Raw genomic sequence first — 23,653 nt, forward strand, 5'->3', positions numbered from 1 at the left:
AGCTGCGCACGCGCAGGACACCCACTCTTTCTCGAAAGCAATCTTTGCAGCCTCGACAGCCAATCAGAGTTATCGTCGGAGCCAAGTTCCGAAGACTCACCAATCGAGTGTGGGAGGCGGTCAGCCCTGGAGGCAGTGGCGAGAGGGGGCGGGAACTAGGAGAGAGCACGCACAGTTCTCGCGGCCAGGGTCTCAGCAGCCCAATCCGAGAGGCCTGAGGTCTGAAGGCAGTGGGGCGTGGCGTTGGCAGCTCCCGCAACTCGAGGCCGTCCAATGCCGGGCCAATCAGAGTGAGGAGGTGGAGGAGGCTAGCCAATCAGCGTGCAGGACAGGAGAAGCAGGGGGTTGAGGAGTCTCGCGCGGCTGCCGCCGGCTCCCTAGCTTCTGTCAGGGGAGCCGGGCGTGCGGGGGCGGCTGAGGAGGCGGGAAGGCGGCAGTGGTTGAAGGGGCGATTGCTGACTTGCAGGGAGGAGGTCCGAGTGGTTGAGCAGCCATGGTGATGGCAGCGAAGAAGGGCCCAGGGCCGGGTGGCGGGGTCGGCGGGGGAAAGGCGGAGGCGGAGGCGGCCTCGGAGGTGTGGTGTCGCCGGGTGCGGGAGCTGGGAGGCTGCAGCCAGGCCGGGAACCGCCACTGCTTCGAGTGCGCCCAGCGCGGGGTCACCTACGTGGATATCACCGTGGGCAGCTTCGTCTGCACCACCTGCTCCGGCCTCCTGTGAGTGGACCGGCGCGGGGGGAGGACCGGGAAGGAGCGGCGGAGAGTTGGCGTTGAGGACAGCGGGGGACCCGGGGCGAAGGGACAGAGCCGAGGTCGGGGGCGGTGGGGAGGCCTGGGACGCGCAGGATGTGCCGAGAGGGTCGTCTGCTGCAGGGGTGTCACGGGGAAGGCGAAGGGTCAGGGGCGACAAAAAACGATTGGAGTCGCGATGCAGGGGAAAGGAAAGACAGCGTGAGAACTGGAGAAACTCCCTAAAGGAGGCGAGGCGATCCGAAAGTGGGGAGAATTGAAGGAAACTGGGGTCGGGTGGGGGTTAGAGATTTAAGGGGCCAGAGAATGATAGACACCTTGAAAGGGAACTTCATGTAAGTGGAGGGCAAACAGGAAAGAGGTAGAGCAAGCTAGACTCAACATGAAGGGGTACCTTTCTTCCTTCTGGCTTGTGCCCATCCTGGATTGTGAGACGGAGAAACCAATTTAAAATAGGTAAGTTAACCCAGGTTGACAGCACAACGGTAATGGCAGGTAAAGAGCCACGTTCCAGTGTTCAGGAACAGATCCTAATCTTTCAGGGCTTTAGAATGCTACCCAGAGGGAGATTTCTTACAATTCTAAGAGATGAATGCTGATGGGTTGCCCTGTTAGAGAACTTAACTTTTCCAGAGGTTTGGGGGTCTGGATGAGCCATCCTTAAGTGTAATGATTTACACCTTTAAGCTCCTTGTTACCATGGCTTGCTCCTGGTAGTAACATCTGGCGACTCTTTCTAGATTTGGGGGGAGGGTGGGTTGTTGAATAATCTGCAGTGCTACCTTGGCACCGGCACTGAATTTGGTCATGCCTGAGCTAATTTAGAGCCGCAGATTTCTAGCCCAGATTTCTGGTTATATAGTAAGGTTCTTTTTTCCCCCTAAGGGAGTTATCTGGTTAGATGCATGACTAACATTTGATACCAAGCCTGCATGTCTATCTTTATAAACTTATCAGGGGCTTTATTTTGACTTTTTTAGTATTAATACATTAGTTTGGTTCGTTTCATTTTTAACTAGGAGCGCTTTCCTTGTTTCTTCTTACATCTTCAGGAGCTGAGGAGGGAGTGGTATTGTTCTTGCGTGACAGATGGGAGAACAGAAGCAAAGAGAGGTTTAGTAACTTATCCAATGCCAGATGGGGGTTGCTGTTTTCAGCATTTGTTGTTCCATATTAGTTATGATCACGGCAGACCAGAAATGAGGGTCCAGGTCTCCTCATGCAGTTTAGGATTATTTCTCTATTCGATTCTTACTTCGTTAGCCAAACTTCTATATGTTAATCAACCTTACTTGTGTGTTGTGAGGATAGACTTGACTTCCGTCTAAGTAAAAGCATCGTGGCTCTTGGGATAGTGGTTTAGAACACGAACAGTAATGTGTCAAAAGTTGAGATAGAGGCTCAAAGGAAGTCAAAGGATAGAGACTCGAGACTGGGACAAGTACTTTGAGGAGAACAGGAGCAAAGTTTAGGAATATTTATAGTGCAGAGTACAAAGAGAGCAGATTCCTGAAGATCCTGTTATGAGAAGGCAAATCTGATTACAGAGTCTGGAGAGAAGTCAAAGGAAGCAGGGGGATAACACTGATGGCATATCAGAGTCTAGGTCCCAGGAAGCAGTGTTAACTCATTCCCCTAGTCAGCTGCCAAGGCGTGAAAGCCAAAACGCTGAATAAATGGAAAGTGCTGACATCATTATCATTATTTTATAGATCTTGGTTTAAAGTATCCCATAGACAACACTTCCCTTCTCTAATGAATGTCCCTCAATCAGGACAGAAGGAGGGCCAAGGGATCTGGCTCACATTAAAAACCCGGTTTCTTTTGCTGGACAAGTTAACTCCTTAAACATCAGTGCACAATTTGCAGAACTTTACCACTTCCTCCTGTGGTCATTATTGTTGAGCTCACTGGTGAAAAGTCAAACACCTGTGCTCTGGACAGACAGTGGGTGGGGCTGACGATGGCCTAAGGTTGCTTAAAGGAGAAGTACCTCAAGAGGCCTGTCTCTGTGGCGCACGTAACTTCCAACTAGGGGCTTAGCTCCTTAGGAAGCTAAGTTCCTATAGGACCAAGTGGTGGGAGTCTACCAGCCTCCCCCTTTTCTTTTAGTTTCAAAAGATTCTCGAAAGGACATTTTTGCTTAGTACTTTGGTAAAGCATTATGAGAATTACTCGGAGTGATTCTCAAGGTGGTAGACTTTAGGGAACGCATTTCGGTGGTTGGGAAATCAGAAGCTAGGCCAACTGTTTGTTAGCAGGAAGTGAGGGTAGAGTGAAGGGTCAAGAAGCTGGACCAATAAATGAAGCTGAACTGAAGGCATGTTGAGATTATAAAGAGACAAATGTCAGAAGAAACTCTACAAGAAAGCTTTAGTTGCCCTGGCTGTGACCATCTGCCGGGGTTCTGGTGGTTTGGTACTTCTCCTTTGCTAATTGGAGTCGTAATAGCATGGACTAGGGCAAAGCATGTAAAGCTTTAAAAGGGGTCTTCGCAAAGTATTACCAGTGCCCTTTGATGTACCTTGGGAAGGGCTGGGAGCTGGCAGGTGGGCCATAGGCAGAATGTGAGGTGGGGCGTGCTTACTGCTGGCTGTAGAGTGAGGAGGGGGCACACAGCCCAGCAGGCAATGGAGAGGCGTGGCTCCACGGTGACCCATACACCAGTCAACGTCTTAAATCCACATGGTTGCTTGCCCACAGATTTGGATTTTGTGGTGCTAGTGAAAATCGTAGTAGTAGGCCAATATCTTGCATCAGTCTATCAGTCAACAAATGTTTGTCAAGTGTCTTTGAAGCCCCAGTCGCTGTTTTAGGCACTGGAGTTGTGGTAATGAACAAAACTGGCAAAGTCCTATCTTCATGTAGCTTGCATCCTAGGGGAGGCCTTGGACTCTAAATGAGTCATGAAATATATAATTTCAGGTAGTGATAAGTGCTACGAAGTAAACTAAAGTTCAGCATGGGCTAGAGAGTGATGAGAGCTCATATTCAGCTATGATGATAAAAAGAGAAGAAATATTCTTGCTTAAAATAAAGAGGATACTGAAGGAGAGGAAATTGAAGTATCATACTTCACACCATAGCCAGAGAAAGGAGACAGAGGCTTGGCTCTCTTGAAAGCCAGTTTCCTGTTGAGTGTGTTACAAATATGTCGACCACTTAGGGGGCTGGAGTGTTCTGGGGCAGTGAGCAGAATTGCCAGGGTTCCCATCTGGCTGGATTGACTGATAATAACAAAGTTGACTGTTCCAGCCAAAGTTGAATTTCCCAAGATCTGAAGAAAAATTGAGATTTTAATAGTGGGGGTGGGTATGGCTGTGCCTTCAGCTCTGCATATGCGAGCTCATTCTTTCTGTCTTTTTCAATGAGAAATTTTTTCTCAGCTCAAGCAGAAACCCACAGTGTTGGTGTGAGGGCCTGAGAGAGAGGCTGCTAATTTCTGCTGTTTCTAAATTTACATACATGCTGCCACAGTGGTAGGTCCCAAATTTGACCTAGTTTTATTCATTTGGTTTTCTTCCAATACCTAATTTCCTTAACCTGGATAGAGATCCTTTTACTCTCCCTAATCTATTCATGCACTTGTCTGTTCAGTTATACTTCTCACTCTTCAACTAGAAGACGAATCTGCCATTTGAAGCTAGGGGGGGTAAAAATTGCCACTGAAAAGGACTTCTTTCTAAAGCAGTGCCTCAGTGTTCCTTCTTGTTCTGGTTTGCTTGGATGCCTCAATGGAGAAATGAAAAGAAAGAAAAATGCCTCAACTTTTCTTTAAAAAGGAAATAGATGGAGAGGCCTGAGATCTCATTGGCATCTGGGCTAGGCACTATCTTTGACACCCAGTTTTTCAGCCAAGTATGTGACATGCTTCCCTGACCTGTCTGTCTGAGTCTGTCCTTTAATCCACCATCTTTCAGGTCTCAGTAGTAGCTATTTGTCTCTTCTACTTCTTTACAACTTTATTCTAACAGTGGGATTAAGTCAGGATTGAGGTGGACGGAGCCCTGGACTGGATGTCAAGAGATGTGCCTGACAGCTCTTTATTTGTGACAAGTTGCTACCCTTCTGGTGCCTTAGTTTCCCTGTCTGGCTCGCTAATAGCTGTTCCTAACCAAAACACTTTTATCTCCATGGAAGGAAAGGTATAGTATGTTGTTCAATAATTCAGTACTTTTCCATCTGTCTGGGCTGGAGAGGTAGACGTATGCCTTGCCCTTATTTTAGTCCTGTCCCTCCATCCCCTCGCACCTCACCTTTCTTTTTTAAAAAAAATTATTTTATTTTATTTTTGGCTGCGTTGGATCTTTGTTGCTGCGTGTGGGCTTTCTGTAGTTGCGGTGAGAGGGGGCTACTCTTCGTGGCGGTACATGAGCTTCTTGTTATGGAGCACAGGCTCTAGGCGCACGGGCTTCAGTAGTTGAGGCACGAGGGCTCAGTAGTTGTGGCTCACGGGCTCTAGAGCACAGGCTCAGTAGTTGTGGCGCATGGGCTTAGTTGCTCCACGGCATGTGGGATCTTCCCGGACCAGGGATCAAACCTGTGTCCCCTGCATTGGCAGGCAGATTCTTAACCACTGCTCCACCAGGGAAGTCCGCACCTCTCCTTTCATATTCACTTCTGCCAGGCAGAGATGGACAGAGTCTCTAAAATTACAGATTTAGGCATTTTATTATATAGGGCCTTTGGACAACTTGAAAAGCTCCTAAGAAAATAATAAATTAACAAAGGGGTGAGAAGAAAGGGGGCAAAATGTGAAAGGATTGAGATTGAGCCTGAAGAGGAAGGTAGCTGGTAGTATCAGGATTCCACGTGTCTCTACATGAGGGCAGCTGTTTATTATTGTCACTGAGGAAGAACTTCAGGAAATGGGTCGAAGCAGGGGACTTTCAGTTAGGAAGGAGTTCCCTAACATTAGTGAAATTGACCCTGGAGCAGGGTAATGGGGAGCCTTCCTAAGAGGGACTCTTCTTGGTAATGTTTGGGTCCAAGATAAGAGCTAACCTGGTTTAGCTGAACCCTGCTCAGAGGCAGAGGAATGGAATCCCAGGGGCAAAGAAACACAATCTAGAGTGTATGAATTTGAACACAAATATTCAGAGGTAAGGAATGCCCGAGTCCAAATCTGGCACAAATGAAGGAACTTGGGTGCTGGGTAGAACTGTTTTTTTCCACTGTCGACCTGGCAGAACCCTTCTTATCTGAGCAGCTGAGCAGGTTTGAGGCTTCTGTGAAGCAAGATAGAAGCAAAACATGGGCCAGTTTGAGGGTGATGACCACAGAGAAACAAAAGATGTGGTATTTGCAGAAATAGTAGTATGCTTAATACAAGCAAAGGGAAGGGAGAGAGGCAAAGAGAGGGAGGACTGGGCAGACTTCAGGATCTCTGCAAGTCGCTTCACTTGCCAAGTAATTCAGAGTGCTTCAGAGAGGGAGTCAGAGTACTTCAAGTGCCCTTTAGGTGCCCTGTGAAAGAGAAACTGAAGTAGAAGAAGACATCATGACTGGGCTGAAGGCTTGAGCCCTAGTAATGTACTTGCCTTCAACTAGAAAAACTTGCCCTATTCTGGGCAAATACCTTTATCTCTATTTCCCCAGCTCCTCCTGGTTAGAAATAATAGAATAAATTTGCTGTGATAACCAAAGAGCAGTGCCTCCTTCAAGCTCTCACTTCTTCTTGTTTTGGGGAGAACCTGAGAGTTATGTTGGGGAGACTGGCTGCAAGTTGGAGAGTTGGGTCTGTTTAATTCCAGGCCAGTGATTCCCATCTGGCCCAGTGCATGACCCTGGTTTGTACCCGGTAACACACAACACTCCTAGACCATTTGATTCCGGCTCCTGGGAGGAGAGGGGCTCTCATTTCTAAATTGCTTCTCTTGGCCAGCAGTGGCCTCTCTATGATTCAGAGACAAACGCTCTGACTCATAGGCCGTGTAACTAGGCCCTCTTCCTGGGCTGCAGTGTTGCCTTGTAGACTCTCCCTGCCCCCAAACCATGGCTCTGGTTATACATGATCCAGTCCACAGACATCAAGGTCAGAGCAGTGCTTTTTGTACTGTGCTATGGAAACATCCTGTTCCACCAGATTCATTTGGCCCAAAGCACCTAAATCACTTCTTTTCTCTGCCTTTCCTTTATCCTTTCTCCACCCCACCTCAAAACCCCTCCAATCCAAGCTCAGCCAGAGGAAGTTCTGTTGCTCTAAGCATCCCCTCTAGACTGATGAGTGGGTCAAGTTCCCCACCCCCCACCCCTGCCAAGGAAGCACACCTCCCTGTTTATACTTTGCTAACAGTTCCTGGTTGTCCTGTCAGGAAATGTCAATGACCTTTTTGTGATAGGCTTAGAATCTGTTTTTCTAGTGTAAACATAATACATTTTACTTTTCCCATGACCATTTCTCTTCCCTCACTGCTGCATCCTGGTGCCACGTCCTCCCCCATCTGACTGTGTGCGCCTGCTGCATTGCGGGCTCCTTGGCTCCTTCTTGGAAGCAAGTGATCGAGGACTAGGTCCTATAATTTTTGCATCCCCCACAGTGCCAAACGCAATGCCTTGTGTTTTATTTAGCAAAGTAAATATTTGTCAGTGGGAGGTGATAGGGCGGCCCAGGATCATAGGAACAGAGAAGTCTGCTCTGGCTAGACCTCGGAAAGGCCTGGCATTCCCAGGGGGAAGGGCACAGTGGTTAAGGTGAGAAAGGGCAAGGGAAAGAGTATCAAAGTGGGATGTCTGGACTGCGGGATGTCTGGACTTCAGGACCAAAACAGAACCAAGCCACTGGTAAGAGAGGCTTTAGGAGAGAAAACTGGAGTCTCTGAAATGCAATCAGAAGAGAGTCTTCAGGTCAAATCAGGTTTAAGAGCTATGGTTTGACACCGAGTTACAAAGCCTGGCTTTTGGTTTTCCCGGCTCTCATCTTTCCTCAGGGCATCCGTCCTCTTTGATATTGCTTATCTTTTAAAGGGGTATTTTGAAACCCATCCAAGTCTAGTAGCAGAATTGCTGAAAACGCCCCCAGTTGTAGCCTCCAGTGTCCTTCCTGTCCTTGGTTAGAATCCCATAATCGGTAACTTGTCCAAAAGAGCAGCTGTCCTTCACTGTTTACCTTGTACTCTGTCTTCTGTCCATTGTCCCCGCCCAGGCTGCCTTCACTTATGCTAACCCACGCACTGCCGTTCTGCCAGGCTCGCCTGGGCACCTGTATTCATCGTGTGTACCTGTAAGCCTGCATGTGTGATTTCTCCACCTTTCCCCAAGATTTCCATCTGGTAAATTTTGTTCGCTTTCCTGAGGGCGTCAGCCAGGACCGTATCCTAGAGTTACTTTTATTTTCACGTCTTGCTTTGCCTATTTTTTCCAGAGGAGTGAAAACCAGAAGAGGGCTTATCAGTTGAGACTGTCTTTCTTGCATGTGCCCATGGTCTTTCACTCCTGACCCCAGCATCTAATTTATTTGTTTTGGTTCAGCCAGTTGTGTTTTCATGTGATGAGGGCCATAGGTTCAGACTAGAGTAAAACTGAAGGTAAGGAAAGGGGAACCTCTGAAAGCCTGCCTGGCTTGGCCCCAGGCTCCAGTTAGAGCACTCTGGAGGGCAGCTGAGTGGGGGCAAGGAAGCCTTCTCAGCTGTAATCTCCACAGGGCATCTGTGGGCAGAGCTGGACTCCCAGGGAGTTAACAGAATACACAGAGCTGGCACAAAAGCATCCCTACAGGGTATATGTTCCTGACTCATGCCCGTCTCATACTCATGATTGAACCTGACTTCCTCCTGCTTCATTGAAAGATCTAGAAGTGAAAGGAAGTCTGGAATACTTCTTTTCCCAGAGATCACTCCCTAAAAAGAGAGGCCCGGTCCATCCCTCCACCACACCGCCCTCCTGTGTAGTCAAGAGGGGGAGCAGCCAGCCTAGGGACTCTTGTTTCCAAATCTTATCTGTGTTGGTATTATCAGGGATAGTCACGGGCCTTCATTTTTGCTTTCCCTCATGCATGAGGGATTTGTGTCTCCATGGGCTCTGGGACCCTGAGGATGTGCTATAGGTCTCAAACAGTGATGAAGCAGGAAACGGGAAGTGCCCCCATGCCAGAGTTCCCAGAAATACCCCTCAGCCTGAACACCCAGCTGCTGTGGTCTAAGCCGAGGTAGAGGAGGCTTCTGGATGGGCAGGCTCTACCTTTCTCTCCAGAGTGACTCGGGTTCCCTGTCTCTCATGAGAAGCCTCCAGAACATTCTTGCCTCCCTTCTTTCCTTGAATTAGGAAGTAGCTTCAGTCAGAGAGTTTCATGTACGTGTAGTTTTATCCTTTCCCCCTCCCTCTCCTCCCATAAACAGACCTGCAGTGCTAGTGGCATTCAACTTCTCTTTTTTTCTATTTGTCTCCCACAGGAGAGGCCTGAACCCCCCTCATCGTGTCAAGTCCATCTCCATGACAACTTTCACTGAGCCTGAAGTAGTGTTCCTGCAATCCCGTGGAAACGAGGTGAGCCACCCCAGACGGAAGGGTTCCAGGCTGCAGTTGCCCTATCTGTCGGTGGAGCTTTGCCTCAGGAGTATAGAAAAGCCCTACAGTTTTCTTTTTTGTTCGAGTTTCTCTTATTTTTTAGTACGTAAGGTATCTTAACTTACGTCCAGGTGTACATTTACAGACAGTTATAAAATTTGGGGTTTGTCCAGGCCCCTTGTTGGAAGAATCAGGGGAAGAAGCAAAATCTCTGTCGGGGGTGGCTCCTGGGCACTCGAGGGGGGAAATGCTCCACAGTGATGAGCGTTCAGGGTTGACTGAGCCAGGCCCTCCAAGCAAGAGCTCCTGGAGCCAGCTCTGCTGACTGGAGCCTCGGCAACTGGGTCTAAGCCATGTCATTTACTTGAAAGGGAGTTAAACCCCTTCTCCAGCTAAATCTGCTGGTGGGAAGATGCCAGCCTTGGTGTCAGCAGTACCCCTAGCTTATGGGTGACAGACTTAACTTGGAGGGTGCAAACAAGGGCCTCTAGGGGGTGTTCTGGAAGCTACAGTTCTGAAAATTGCTCCTGACCCCACCTCCATCCAAATTTAGTCCCCCTTAGTTCTCATGGCCCTCTGTTTTCTTTCACAAGATGTGTCACAGTGTGTCATTATAAATGTATTTTTATTTATCTAAGGCATGACCTCCCCGTTAGATGATCCACTCTGCGAGGACAGGGATCATGTCTGTTTTGTAGGTGTACCCAGATCCTCACATTGTGTCCATGCTCGATAAACGTCTATTGATAAATGAGCTGGAAATGGTTTGACTCCCATTTCATGCTTTCTGCCTCAGTTCCTCTGCCACCTGACTTCATTCCTTTAGGTTTGCAGGAAGATTTGGCTGGGTCTTTTCGATGCTCGCACATCTTTAATACCAGATTCCAGGGATCCTCAGAAGGTGAAGGAGTTTCTCCAGGAAAAATATGAGAAGAAGAGATGGTAAGGAGGAGGAAAGAGATTGCTCTGGAGACATGTGTCCAAGACACACTTCATCTTACAGTCCAGTTTCCAGAGCTGAACTGGGGCTTCTCTCAAAGGCTAGACGAGGGTTGAGTCTGTTCCCTTCAGATTCAGTTAGGGCTGAATTCTGACTTCAAAATAACAAAGGTACAGGAAAGAACAACTTGCTCTTGGTCACTAACCTTGCAGATTTGATGTCCCCTCTTTTGGGGAGACAGTAGACTGGTTGGAGGGGAGAGCTATGGCCCCCACTAGGGAGTCTGGGTTCATTTTTATAGCTCAGCTGATCTCATTTATGGAGAGAGGTGACTGGGAGCACATGTCCTCTAGCTTCATGCTTTTAACCCGTGATTCATATGTCCCCTGTTTTCCTGCTGAGGAAACAGCATCTCTGTTCTCTCTTGCCTTTTCTCTCCCCAGGTGTCACTTCCTATTGTTCGATTTCTGGGGGGTGGCGGGGTGTGTACGGTTGGGGGTAACTCTGGGGTGGAGAAGAGAATTCAGGGAGCAAGGAGACTGGTGTGGATAAAACAGAATTTTGGAGTCCCTTCGGGGGGCGGTCCTTGGGATAAAGAAGATACATCGGAGTAGAGACCGCATCCACTGGAGTGGAAGGGGATTTGATCAGAAGGCGCAGCAGCCGGCAGGATAGACCGTGAGCACTTAGAAGATGAGGTGGCAGAGAAGGAGGAACCTGAAGATACTCCCAGGAAATAAAAGGGGGCCCTTGAGTAGGAAGTTGGAAAATAGGATCACCTGTTGCTCAGCATGACTGCAGGTGTTATTACTTGAAACCCAGATGGTTTGATGTGTCAGAAAGATGAGGGAGAGATGAGGGGAAGACCAGCACAAGCCAGAGCCAACTGAACATCCCTGCAGGAAAAAAATGAGCACCTGACAGTAAAGGGGAAGCTCAAGTTAGGCAGAACTTTGCTAAGTTGCTAAATTCCCTTTAGTTCAAAAAAGAGAATCAGTAGGGAAAGTGAGAAAGGACTTTGACTGCTGTAACCTGTGTTTTGTCAAGCACCTAAGCTGAGCAAGGTCCAAGGTTTCACCCCTCTCCTCTTAGCCTAACTGTTCTTTCTCCAAGGTATGTCCCCCCAGACCAAGTCAAAGGGCCCACTTATACCAAAGGTGGCGCCTCCACCCCCATCCAGGGCTCCATTCCAGAAGGGAAGCCCCCGCGGACACTTCTGGGGGATCCTGTGCCATCTCTCTCGGCTGCTGCCTCCACTTCCAGCCAGGTAACTCTCAGATGTGCCCTGCAGCTTATTTTGGGATTTGGGAGGCAGGGGTATCAGTTTCCTAAATCCAATTGCCTGAACTTAGCAGACGACGGTCCAAGAGGTGTGAGCAGGTTCTCAGCCTTGCTGTTCCCATGTCTTGCATCTCTCACCTTGGATCTGTATGTTTTGGAAGAAAGACCCCAACAGGAAGTGGTATTTAGGGAAGTCAGAGTATCAACTTCAAACGTGACCATTCCTCCAAGGAAAAACAGGGGCCAGGACACTGCTTCAGGCGCCTGGGAAAGATGAGGAGGGGCTGTTGGGCGACATCCCTGTGTATCTCAGGGTTGCCTTGACTAACGTGCTCTAAAATATGTGGTTCTGGGAGCTGCTGCACTGAGAGGACAGAGGAATTAGGGATGAGAAGGGCTCAGGCACCTTCTGCCCGGGAACCCTCTTGGTTGAGGGTAGTTTCTGCCTCTCTTCTCTCTCCACTCGCCTATCTGGGGGCAGCCCGGGGAGCCATGCAAGGGCCTGGGTCATGGCTGGGATTCCGAGTGCTATATGTACTGCCTTCTCCTCCAAGTCTGTCAGTCAGTCTCAGCCCCGGACGTCCCAGCCCCGGAGCTCTCAGCCACCTCCCCCCTCCTCGGTCAAGAAAGCCAGTACTGACCTGCTGGCCGACATCGGCGGAGACCCCTTTGCTGCTCCCCAGGTGGCACCAGCTTTTGCTGCATTCCCAGCCTTTGGGGGTAAGTGGGACTTGGGAAGAGAACCTTCCTACAACATATGTCCCCATCACACAAGGAATTCACTCGGCCCTAGCTCTCTGCACAGGAATGAACGTGATGGTAATTCTGAAGTATCACGGCTGGGAGGGTGGGGGTCAGATGAGTACAGCCGGGATTCGTTTTGGGAGTTTGACCAGAAAGCATGGCAGTTGGGGGCTCCCAGCTCTCCCTCTTAGAGCATTGGAAAGAGCCTTTTTCTTAGTTTCTCTCTCTGTTAAAGTGGGGCAAGGGGATTGTCACAGGTTCCATTTCCCCTGCCCTCTTCCAGAAGATCAGCAGTAGCCAGTAGAGGGTGGAACAAAGTGATTATCTAGTTTCCCTTTTTCCTTTTTAAAGCCCTTCCCCCCAGCAAAATCTTTTTCCATGATTCCGCCTAAACTAGGCCCTGACAAAAATGTTAATGCCTCACGGAGTAAGGATAAAAAATGGGGAGTGAACTTGGAGGCCTCTGAGATGCCCTTTCCCCCTGCATGTGTCTGGCTCTCTGCCACAGGCTCCTGCCAACTCCCTCTGAAGAGGACCCTGCAGGAAGGCAGATGTCCCATTGAGCAGCCCTTGGCCTTCAGAACTAGTCCGTGTGATATGGATTACATATACATCATATATAAACATAACCTTTATATTCTCTCCACCTATAGGCCAGACGCCTTCCCATGGGGGCTTTGCCAACTTCGATGCCTTTGGCAGTAGCCCTGGCTCTTCTGCATTTGGAAGCATGCCTCCAGCTGGCCAAGCCCCGTTCCAGGCGCAGCCAGCACCCCCAGGTAAGCTCTGCCCCTCTGGCTTCCTTGCTTGCAACTGTGACCCACTGTCCACACCCATACATCACCCTGCATTCACATCCGCACCCACCCAAAGTACCGCACAAAGAGGAGAAGCTCCAGGAAAGGATGAGGGCAGTCTGATGGGGTTCTTGTCAGGAAGAAGGGGCTCTGTTCTCTTTCTTCATGTAAGGAAATGGCTAAAACTGCATCAGGAGTTGTGCAGGCTATGCACTAGGAGGTCGCTGACTGGGAAGTAATGGAGACCCGAGTCCTAGAAAACATGAGAATGGACATGACCTTTCCCTGAGAGGGCCCCCAGGGCAAGGTCTGGATCAGCATCCTAGGTGGTCTCCAGAAGTCCTCAGGCATCCCTCTTAGAGCAGAAGCCTGCCAACACTGCATCGTGTTGTTCCTGTGGGATGGAAGGAGAGTCTAAAGGCCCCGAAAGCACTCGGTCCCTCCCGAAGCTCCCAGACATCAATCAGGCTTCAGAGCTTTCGGGCTGCCTCCTTCCTTTGGACATCCTGCACACAGGAGGGCAGCCGGAGCGCTGTGAGGACAGATGTCTGGGGACGGCCAGTGACTGACACTCTCTCTCTCCTCCCCACCTACCTGCCCTTTCCCTGCCCCACCCTCACTGCCAGCCAGTCGGATGCTAACTGGAAGTCACAGCTTCGGTAAGTTATTCCTCCCACTCCACAGCCGACCCAAGGCAGAAGCCTCTGTCTCAGGTCCTCTGACCCTAGAGTTTTGAGGTCTGGAAGGAACCCCTCAAATTTAGCCTTTAACAAAGGAGGCAGTTAGCAGTTTCCCTAGTCATGCAGCCCACAGCCCAGCAGAGCCCATCCCACAGCGCAGACTTCCTGACTCTCTGCTGTCCACAGCGCCCCCGCCTCTCACTGTTGCTCTTGTCTTTAATTTTTTGAATGGAACAAGAAGAGACATTTTATATTGACAGAATTTAAAATTCACAACAGAGTTCTCACATTGTGAACTTAAAGTAACTGACAGAGTAGCCTTGAAATCCATAAAGCAAAAACTATTAGACAGAAAGAAAATCTGATAAACCAACAGATGGAGACTATAATAGATTCTCTCACAAGATTCATAGGTGGAGTAGATAGACAAGGAGGGAAGAGAGTTGACCATTTGAGGAACACTTTAACAAGTTTGACCTAAGAAGTATAAGTAGAACTTTGTAACAAAAATACAGAATATATACTATTTTCAAACATATAACCCTTTTATAATTTGACCATATACTGGGAAACAAAATCTCCATAAATTCTAACAAGGAGAAATTGTTATGTTATTCTATATAACATGTTATTCTATATAACATGTTATTCTGTATGGTAAAAGATGTCCTAAAAAATGTCCCCACACAATGTTTCATGTCCTTAAAGGCATGAAGCAGATGAGGAGAAGACACTTACAACATGGAAAACAGACAAAAAGCTAATAACCATAATGTGCCTTTTAAACTCCTATTAATAAGAAAGACTAGAATAATGGGCAAGGGATAGAAGCAGATAATACCCAGAAAAAACATGAAAACGTCCTCAACCTAACGAATCAGGGGAAACACAAATTAGAATAAGATAGTAATTTTGCACATTATATTCACAAAATTTTTAAAGATGAATAATGGCCAGTATTGTGTGGGGAAATAGGCCCTTTTGTATGCTGTTGGCAAACATGTATACTGGTAGAGGAATAATCAACTTAGCAAGAGGGGGCTATTCCCAGGAATGGGATCTGGAAAGGAAACAGCCTATTACAAGGTGGTTATAAACTGGCTGGTTGAGAGATGCATTCCTAGCGCAACTGATCAGTTTAAAGGGAGTGCTTAAAGTGCCAAGCTTTAAAGGAGAGAAGGGAGGCATCAGCCCCGGAGCCATCCCAGGCTGAACCTGGGATGGACCGTCTGTCCAGTGTCTGCTCATCTCAAGAAGCAGACAGCCCACGGCCAGACCCAGAGCTCACCAGCGCTGACGGTGCTTGGGGAGCACCCCCGTATCATCTCCATGAGGAAAGAAAGATCTCTGTTTTGCAGCTGAGGAAACTGGCTCAGCTTGGCCAAAATCAAATGTGTGATCAGTGGCAGATCCCATTCATTCCCAGCCACACCATGACCACGAGGGTGTTACTGTGAGTGTGACGTGAGGAACCACTGGGGAGGAAGTAGGAAGATTTGGGTGAGAGATGGATGTCTCTTCTGACAAGGCTGGTTGTATTGTTATATATCTGAGGGGGAGTATGGAGAAGGGGGGTTTCTAAAAGTGCAGTTTCCCCTGAAACTGTTAGAAGGCAAGTCTACTAATCCAGCTGTGTGGAGTGAGGCTCTGGCAGTGGATAGGAAGCAAAGGAGCACAGGTATTGGGAGCGCCGGCCTCCTTTCTGAGGACACGCCCTCGGTGCAGGGAGCCCAGCCTGCCTGAGCCAGGGCCGGCTCTGCCCTCTAGCGCCGGCCAGGAGGCGCACAGCACTCTCTCCCCGCCCTCGGCGGAGAGCCTGGTCCTCACTGAGGGGAGCACCCTGACCCAAGGGCCCAGAGCAAGACTGAGGAGTCAGACCCCAGTAAGGACGGGGAGCTGTGTCCGCTGGGAAAGTCCATGTACCTCGAGTCCGTTGGGCAAAGGAAAGGCCTGGGGTCTGAGAAGCCAAAGATCCACCACCGCCCTGGTGGCTTCCCAGCCTTCCTCACAGCCTGTGGGTGCGAGAGGACTGAAGACCAGGGCTTGCAGTGGCCACAGCCTAGCACTGTCCCTCAGGAAAGCCCAGGGGTTGGGGAGGGAGAGGGGCTGAGGAGAGCACTGTCCCCTGAGTGCTGGCTCTCAAGAAGCAGCCCATCCCTGGAACCTCGCAGGCAGGCCCTGGGCACTCGGCTTCCCTGCTGGCTTCTCGGCCCTTCCACGTTACAGCCGGTCCCCCATCCCCATCAGGTATGCTCTGTGCCTGGCACCAGGAAGATACCCTTAACAGAGGGGTTTGGATAAACACAGCAGCCTCACCCTTTAGAAAAGGAAGATCCACATTACAGTTCTGAGGTGCTCAGAAGAAAGCCCAAAACTGTACTGACAAGAAACGAGGGCTGAGGTTTGAGGGGACCAGGGAGCAACGCGGATTTGAGAACCACCCCGACCCTGCCATTTCCTTCCTTGCCTCGTGTCTTTATCTTTTCCTTTCCCTCTTCTTCCTCTCGTGTCTGAGAAAGAGAAGTATCTTCCCTTGCGAAGGTTACCTCCCTCGTCCTTTCCCACTTCCTGCAGGGCTTGGTCCCATCAGCTTTCCTATCTGAATTTCACCTCCACTTTCTCCACCTCTACCGGCATGTCCCCTTTTTCCCACAAATACACTTCAAGTTCCCATCCTACAAAATGTCTCTGCAGCCTGACCCACGCTGGTCTCTCGTCTCACCTCTCCACAGCTGTGCCTCTGGGGAAAGGGGTCAGTAGCCTTCACTTACTTATCTTTTATTGTCCTGTTTTCTCTTTTTTTTTTGTACTGAGCATTTTATGGCATAATATACAAGCTGTTCTGAACCTCGATTTTTCTTTAACTTAACAGTACTATTAGGGACTTCCCTGGCAGTCCAGTGGTTAGGACTCCACGCTTCCACTGCAGGGGGCATGGGTTTGATCCCTGGTTGAGAAACTAAGACCCTGCAAGCCGCATGGTGCGGCCAAAAAAATAAATAAATAAAATAACAGTACTGTTAGATTTTTTTTTTTTTTTTTTTTTTTTAGCGGTACGCGGGCCTCTCACTGTTGTGGCCTCTCCCGTTGCAGAGCACAGTCTCCAGAGGTGCAGGCTTAGCGGCCATGGCTCACGGGCCCAGCCGCTCCGCGGCATGTGGGATCTTCCCAGACCGGGGCACGAACCCGTGTCCCCTGCATCGGCAGGCAGACTCTCAACCACTGCGCCACCAGGGAAGCCCTAGATTTTTTTTTTTAGTAGTACATTAAGAGCTTCCTCATTCTTTTGTATAGCTGCACCACTGTTCAACTTCTGTCTAGACCATAATTTATCTGCTCAGTTCCCTGTTGTTGAATATTTAGGATGTTCCAGTCTTTTGCTGTTAAACAGTGCTGCAGTTAATAACTCTGCTTCGGCACATTGGCAAGTTATATCTGTAAGGGAATTCTTGGCAGTGGAATTGGTATAGTGGGGACCCAGTTGATACAGAAATAAACAAAAATACATCACTATAAATATGTCAAGTGCTAGGAAGGAAAAGAACAAGGTGCTAGGAGAGGAAAACCAGGATCAAACACTGGAGTCAGGAAGGCCCATGGAAGACATGGTTCTGTTAAGCCTGCAGGGTGAGTAGGAGTTAGCAGGCCAAGGCCATGGGCAAGGCCTCTTGTTCAAGGCAGAGTGGAAAGGCCAGAGCTGAGGGCTGTGGGTCGGGCCCTTTCCACTCGTGTTTACCATCTGAGCCAGCCATCCTGTGTTTCCTTTGAGACCTTGTCTTGCTTCTCTGACCCTGGAAGTAGTATCTTATAGGTATGATAAAACCTCACATTTGTGTTATGCTTTAGAGATTTCAAAATACTTTATCTCAGAGGGCCTTTACAGCCACCCTACAGGGGGCGGGGTTGGGGAGCAAGAACAAAAGTGGGCTCCGGAGAGTGAGAGAGATGGTTTGCTGAAGTCACAGCGGTAGCAGGTGGCAGAACCACAACTGGAATCCAGTTCTTCTCCTTCTGCCTGTTCAGCTGTTCCTTCAGCAAACCCTTCCGGAGCACCGTCAGGAGGCGGGCACTACGTAAAGTGTGTTTCCCTTTGGTAACAAAAAGTCTTACAGCACTCAGAAAAATCAAGCTTTTCCCCATTTGTAGCCTCATTTTACCCTCACTGTAGCCCAGAGTAGTTGGCAGGACCCCACACTACAAATGAGACTTAGACACTCAGATAAAGAGGCTTTCTTAAAATGACAGGGCCTCAGGCCTCTCCCTTCGAGACCAGGTTGCTGATTGGACCCTAACCCTAACCCTAACCTGCCCCGAGGGCTGTTCTGTAAACTTCCCCTGTGAGGCTCTTCCATGTTGACTATGAAGACCAGGGAGGGCGGGAGAGCCCTGCTGTCGGCCCTGCCCCGTGGGCAGTGTGTCCCAGCCCTGATCTGAGGTCCTGGCGTCAGGGGGCTCCCGAGAGGGGTGCAGGCGGCTCGATGGGAGTGAGAAGGGTGCTGGTGAGGCCGGAGATTTATGCTCAGCACCTCCAGTGCCATCTCCGCGTTCCCCGAGTCACCCAAGTGTCCCTGAGCCTTTCTGCCCTTCACAGCTCCTTCCCCACCCCTCTACCTGCCCCTTCATATGATTTATTCATAAATGGAAATGCTGTTTAGGCAAAAGACAGACGTTTCCATCTCTTAAGGAAAAAAATGGGAAGTGTAAGCCAAACTAGAGCAGGAGGGACGGTGACCTGGACGAGGAGGAAGAACTGCTTTTCTCTCTGCAGTGGCGGTTTTGAGCGCTAGGGAGATTGAGAAGGGCTGAGTCTCACATCGCCTAGAATTCTCGGTGGGAGACAAACCCTCCTGAACTGGGTGATCCGATCCGGGGGAAGAACGGGCTGCCTCAGAGGACCCCGTTTGTGCCATCCCTCCCCTCCCCTCCACTGCACCTCTGCCTCCATCTCTCCTGCCCTTTCCGTCCTGTCTCATGCCAGCACCCCCTGTTTTACTTCCTGTGCCTGCCCAGGGAGCAGCCAGGGGACTCCATTTGGTGCCTCTCCTCTGGCACCTGCCAGTCAGCCCAACAGCCTTGCAGATACGGGCAGCCTCCTGGGACCCGGGGCATCAGCTGGAGGCATCCCTAGCAGGTAGGTCCAGATGTTGGGGAGCTTGCCATCAGGCAGGAGAGCCGGCCAGGAAAGCCTGGCCTTGCTTATACCAGCCCACTCGGCTCCTCCCGTCCGGCAGGACAGAGTTTGCCATCTCCTAGTTCCTTGCCCAGCTCACCTCCTTGGTGCTAGATGATGTGCACGCCGACTTTTCTCCCCATATCACAGCATGTTCGGGATGACCAGCCAGGTCCCCACGCTCCAGTCGGCCACCACTGGTGGAGGCGGAAGCACAGGGCTCTCCTTTGGAGGTGAGTCTTGCGTGTAGAGACCCAGGGAGGGGATCTAAGGCCAAGAGGAAATTGGGGACCCTGGAGGGAGGGGAGTGGGGAGAGATGCACACCAGGATTTAGAGGAATGCTCAGTTATCACGATATTAATCAAATGAGAGAAAAATAACCAGCTCTTCATCCCTCCTCTACCCCATTCCACCCTGAGCAGCCTTCAACCCTTTCACCACACCTGCTGCTCACGCCCAGCTGCCTTCCACCAACCCTTTCCAGCCCAATGGCTTGGCCACAGGTAAGCCTCCCAGACTGTCCCCTGGCCCTGACTCTCTCCAGAGTCACCAGCCCAGGCCAGGCCGGTTTAATTTCCAGTCCACCTAGTGGGCAAAAACTAGAGGCCCCTAGGTCACCAAATCAGAATTTTGGAGTTAGAAAAGACAGGCTGCCCCTTCCCTGAACCAGTTCCGAAGGGTTAATGCTGACTGGTAGTGTGGTGATTCTTTTTTCTCCAACCCTCAGTTTCCCTCTGGGAGCCCAGCCTCCTTCCCTTCTGTGTCCCACCTGAAACCATGGCCCTGTTTCCTGCCCTTCTCAGCTGGAGTCCTGTGGTCTCCTGCCCCTCCCCAGCCCCTGCCTCTGCTTTTCTCTCTCCAAACTCACACTCACGCCCCCCTTCGTTTTTTTGTTTGTTTTTTGTTGTTTTTTTGTTGTTCCTCTAAAACCTTCAGGCCAGGAAGAGAGAATAATATTTGCTACCAAGCTGACCCACGTGGCAGGCCCAACACTTAGGGCTTTACATCCGTTATTTGATTTTCACAGCAGTCCGAGAAGATAGGCATGGTCCCCGTTTTAGAGATGAGAGAACTGAGGCAGAGAGGGCTGGTAATTTGCTTTGATTTATGCAGTTTAAGAGGGGGCAGAAAGCTGACCCCATGATCATAACTACCCTGCTGTCCGAGCCACAGGCCACAGGCCGGAGAGGGCAGGGTTGACACGATGCTTGGACGCTGAAGGGTTTCGTGCTCATTTCAGGTACTTCCACACCTCTGGGTGGCGAAAAACGATATCCCATTTCTGTGTCTTGGAGGGACTTAGGAAGAACTGTTCTCCTGCCCACCTTCCAGAACCTCACCTACCTCATGTCCCTCCCTCCCTCCACAGGGCCAGGCTTTGGGATGAGCGGTGCTGGGCCTGGCTTCCCCCAGACGGTGCCACCCACCGGGGCTTTTTCCAGCCCCTTCCCCCCACCGCTCTTCCCCCCACCGCTCTTCCCCCCACCGACCTCAGTGACTCAGCAGCAGAATGGTAAGGGATTCAGACTGCGCCCTCCTTTCTTAGCCCATTCCCACCCCCAGGGACTCTGCTCTGTGTGTGTGTGTGTGTGAATATTAGAAATACGTATTAGGGAGCCAGACATCTGAGCTAGTTCCCTTTTGGACCAGCAGGGGGAGACCAGGGAAGCAACAGACCTGCCTGTGTCCTCTGACTGTTCCACAGGTTTCTTCCCGGCTTTGGGGAGGCCCCCACTGGCTGCCCACCTTGGGATGTAACTGGGCCTGCCCTGCAGGGAGGCGGGCGAGCTAGGCAGCACTAGCCCCGAGGGGCAGGGTTCCCGTCAGCTGAGTTTTTGCTCTTCCTGCCAGGCTCTTCCTTCGGAGACCAGGGATCTGCCAAGCTGGGGCAGAGGCCACTGAGCCAGCCAGCTGGGATCTCCACCAACCCCTTCATGGTGAGTGGCCGGTGCAGGGCCCGGGCCTGGTGGGGGTGTGGCCTTTCACTCTGGGGGTTGGGACAGAATCCTTCCAGGAGAAGAGGGCAATGTGGGGCGGAACCACGCCCCTTCCTCGTGAAACTGCCTTGGCCCAGCCAGGGATGAGTGGGCTGGTTAAGGAGCCTCTGCGCTACCCGCCCCTCTGCTTGCCTCCTAGCTCCCTTACTTTCCCTCCTCCCTCAGCACAGCAATTTTGAGGGAGAAAGGAATCCTGAGCTGCATTTCTTCCGTGGCCTCCAGCTTTTCCTCCCTAATCTAACAATTTGTGGTGATTGTTTCTTTCCAGACTGGATCCTCATCAAGCCCGTTTGCCTGCAACCCTCCAAACACCAACCCATTCTTGTAGCACTGTGTCCGGGGGGCTGCTCTCTGGGGCCCCTCTACTCCCTGGAGCTCCGATGACCACTTGCCTGTGGCAGTTTTGCGGGTCTGAGACCAGATGGGTCTTGTTTCGCAGGGTAGGGGTCTGGGGATGGTGGAGGTGCTAATGCTTTGCTTGGGGCTTGCAGATAAAAGGGCAGCTTCCCGGGTCAGCAACCCCAAGGCTTCCTCCTTCCTCCTCCAGCCCCCACCCAGGTAGGGGGCCCGGGAGGCGGGCTGGCAGAGCCTGGCCTAGAGGAGCCTTGGTGTTTTATTTTTCAAATTACTAATTATGATGACAAGAGTCCTCCTCTCCTGCCCCCAGCGCTCCCTTCACTCCGAACCCTGTGGGCAGAGGAAGCTGGGGGCACAGGCTGAGCTGTGCTCCTTGTGGGAACAACTCCCCACTGCCCAGCTGTCTAACACTGTTCTCCTCGTGGGAAGAAGCACAGTGGGGAAAGCAGGGCGGAGGTGGGGATGAGGCGTGCATGGTGTTGACATGGGATGGTGATCAGACGGGACGGGGAGGTCCTGGGGAGCCAGAGTGCCCTTGGTGCCCTGGCTTGGGACAGCACCCCTTTCTCCATGTTTTTGCTTCCCCAGCTCCCTCAGGATGAGTAGTTTTACCTACATACTTATACATGCCCAACTTCCGTCAAGCACTTTAGTTAGCTGTGGTGTCATGTTTGGATACCAGTGTTTTATATTTATACATAGAGAATTTTCTAATATAGCCTATTATATATATATATATGCATACACATACGTATCCAGATGCAGCCATTCTTCCTCTCCCAGACAGCTCTTTCACACGGGGAATGGGATCTGTGCCTCGCAAAGCCAGAGCTCCAGGGGATGGTGGGGAAGGAGGCACACTTCTCGACCACCCCGAGCCTGGGCTTTTCCAGAGAAAGGCTTTGTGCAGTTGGCTTTTTTTTTTTTTCCTTTCTTTTTCCCTTGTGCCTCCCCCGCTCCTCCCCCTGGCCCCAGATCTCTGCACCAAAGCTGTTGCAGGCAATGTTGGAAAAGAACTGCATTTGAAAGAAAAAAAATGGCTCTCGTGGTCTTGCTTTGGGCCAGCTTGAGGGGCCTCATGTCAGTCAACGTGACTGCTTGGGTCAGTGCCCATGCTGCTGTTCGCCAAGGACAGAGCCAGTCCCTGTCTGAACTGGAGTCCAGTTTTAGCAGTGGAGGGAGCGGGGGAGGGGGTGCAGAGGAGGACCCGGCATGAGGGTCGGGCAGGGCCTAGTCAAAGTCCAGCTGTCCCAGGTCAGCTGCCTCCTCAGCCCCTCCCCAGACCCTTGCCACCTGGGGATGTTGTGTCAACAGTGTCTAGGCTGTGTGTGTGGTAACAAGACAGCTGGCTTGGGTTAGACACCTCACCTGGGGAGGAGAGGCCCCGAACTCAGCCCTGCTGTGAGCGCCTCTCCCTTTCCTAAGGCTGCCTGGGAACCCTGGCCCCTTCAGTCTTCCCTTCTTGGGATTCCTCTGAGTCTTTCCACCCAATGACCTTTAACCTGACAGCAAGGAGAGGCCGGGACAGTCTTATCACTGATTTACTTTGAGGATTTTTCCTGTAAATACCTTCAGCTGCTGTTCTTTGCGCAGCCAGGCGTGGCCTCCCCACCGTCCCAGGGCTCAGTCCCCATCCTGTCTTGTGTCTGTGGTTCCCGTTCTCCAGCCTCTACTCTCCTTCCATCTCCTGGTGGCGCTCCCAGGGTGGACCATCTTTTTTTTTCCCTGGGTATTCTCTGTCACCCTTGATTATCTGTGTCTCCCCCATTCTCTGCTCAGAGCCAGGGACGGGAGGGAAGCTGGAATCTTGTGGTGGAGAAGGAGGGGGAGGAGGAGGCTTTTTCCCCAGCTCCCTGGCGCCTCCTTTCCTAACCAAAAACACTGAGGTTTGGAGGTGAGATTTAAAGGACCAGCAGCTGCAGTGCTTCTTACTGTTTGAGTCACACTGCCGCTGTTTCCCAGGGATCTCAACTGCTCAGTGCCTGGGCGCAGGACCTCCCTGCAGTCCCCCCTCCACGCTTCTCAGTCACTCTGTCTGACATGGACCCCCACCAGCTCACTGGCCAGGGCAGGATGACCAGTCAGAGAAGTTACAACGGGTCAGCGTCCAACTCCAGGGCAGAAAAATCAAGAGTTCGCAGGGCGTAGGCCGAGGCCGGGACCGCAGCTGCCTCTCGGTGTGGAACAGCCTGGTGCTGCCTCCACCCGGCGTCCTCTCTCCAGGCAGGCAGCAAAGATGGAAGAATCCCTGGCCTCAGGAAATGTCTAAATGACTGGGCTGTGCTCCCCCGCCCCGTCGCCCAGGGCCTCCCTGCAGGCCCTGCCTGGTGGTTACAAATCTGGACCCACACCATGGGGCTGGAAGGACTCACCCAGACTGCCACCAGGCTTCTGACCAAGTGCTCATGTCCCCCTGGCCAATGCTGTGACAGTG

The 23,653-nt window shown here is 51.0% G+C and overlaps 1 protein-coding gene across 2 annotated transcripts; it reads left to right on the forward strand.

Moving 5' to 3' along the window:
* The first annotated feature begins 477 nt into the window (after nt 1-477).
* On the forward strand, nt 478-21,883 carry AGFG2 (ArfGAP with FG repeats 2). Of its 2 annotated transcripts, XM_065892842.1 has the most exons (13): nt 478-714; nt 9,138-9,231; nt 10,079-10,194; nt 11,306-11,459; nt 12,028-12,193; nt 12,871-12,996; nt 13,641-13,673; nt 18,705-18,825; nt 19,015-19,097; nt 19,288-19,368; nt 20,235-20,378; nt 20,717-20,802; nt 21,131-21,883. In XM_065892842.1, the coding sequence occupies exons 1-13, from the start codon at nt 494-496 to the stop codon at nt 21,188-21,190; spliced, it is 1,485 nt and encodes a 494-aa protein (XP_065748914.1). In that variant the 5' UTR covers nt 478-493; the 3' UTR covers nt 21,191-21,883. The 2 variants fall into 2 exon arrangements, with proteins under 2 accessions (XP_065748914.1, XP_065748915.1); XM_065892843.1 differs by lacking the exon at nt 13,641-13,673 and having other exon boundaries at nt 494-714; nt 19,285-19,368; nt 21,131-21,190.
* The last annotated feature ends 1,770 nt before the right edge of the window (nt 21,884-23,653 follow it).

Source organism: Phocoena phocoena, chromosome 15 (assembly GCF_963924675.1).
Source record: "Phocoena phocoena chromosome 15, mPhoPho1.1, whole genome shotgun sequence".
Classification (NCBI taxonomy): domain Eukaryota; kingdom Metazoa; phylum Chordata; class Mammalia; order Artiodactyla; family Phocoenidae; genus Phocoena; species Phocoena phocoena.

What these genes read in the sequence shown, in the direction of transcription:
- AGFG2 (XM_065892842.1), top strand. Translation starts at nt 494, where the DNA reads ATGGTGATGGCAGCGAAGAAGGGCCCAGGGCCGGGTGGCGGGGTCGGC. An exon ending in TGCAATCCCGTGGAAACGAG is followed by an intron (nt 9,232 to 10,078) that starts GTGAGCCACCCC and finishes TCATTCCTTTAG; the next exon opens with GTTTGCAGGAAGATTTGGCT. An exon ending in AAATATGAGAAGAAGAGATG is followed by an intron (nt 10,195 to 11,305) that starts GTAAGGAGGAGG and finishes TCTTTCTCCAAG; the next exon opens with GTATGTCCCCCCAGACCAAG.